The sequence below is a fragment of the Eimeria mitis genome, genomic scaffold, assembly GCF_000499745.2.
Source record: "Eimeria mitis Houghton genomic scaffold, Emh_scaff3745, whole genome shotgun sequence".
NCBI classification, from domain to species: domain Eukaryota; phylum Apicomplexa; class Conoidasida; order Eucoccidiorida; family Eimeriidae; genus Eimeria; species Eimeria mitis.
Genome location: NW_013572086.1, coordinates 2,180 through 2,526, shown reverse-complemented (window position 1 = coordinate 2,526; position 347 = coordinate 2,180). Strand labels below are relative to the sequence as shown.

At 59.4% G+C, this 347-nt stretch overlaps 1 protein-coding gene across 1 annotated transcript in view; it reads left to right on the top strand.

The window, feature by feature from the left end:
- Window positions 1–347, top strand: part of EMH_0069140 (uncharacterized protein) — a gene marked incomplete at both ends in the record, with an annotated part of 5,251 nt that overhangs the window by 3,364 nt on the left and 1,540 nt on the right. Inside the window, one exon of the mRNA XM_013498834.1 lies at window positions 14–301. Coding sequence (XP_013354288.1) covers window positions 14–301 — 288 coding nt within the window. The remainder of the gene's footprint in view (window positions 1–13; window positions 302–347) is intronic.

Sequence of the window (347 nt, the reverse complement as noted above, 5' to 3'; positions counted from 1 at the left end):
GCAGCAGCAGCAGGAGCAGCAGCAGCAGGAGCAGCAGCAGCAGGAGCAGCAGCAGCAGGAGCAGCAGGAGGTTGGTGTGTTACCAACAACCCCACCCTCTGGCCGCCCAGACGTCAGCAGCGTCAGCAGCCTCGATATTATAAAGACCCTCTCTTCTCTCCCTCCCCGCACCAACCAAGAACAGCAGCAGCAGCAGCAGCAGGAGCAGGAGCAGCAGCAGCAGGAGCAGCAGCAGCAGCAGGAAGAGCAGCAGCAGGAAGAGCAGCAGCAGGAAGAGCAGAAGCAGCCAGGAATGCAGGCGGTGCAGCAGATTTGTAAAAACGAAGACAAGCAAACAGATGCGGTAC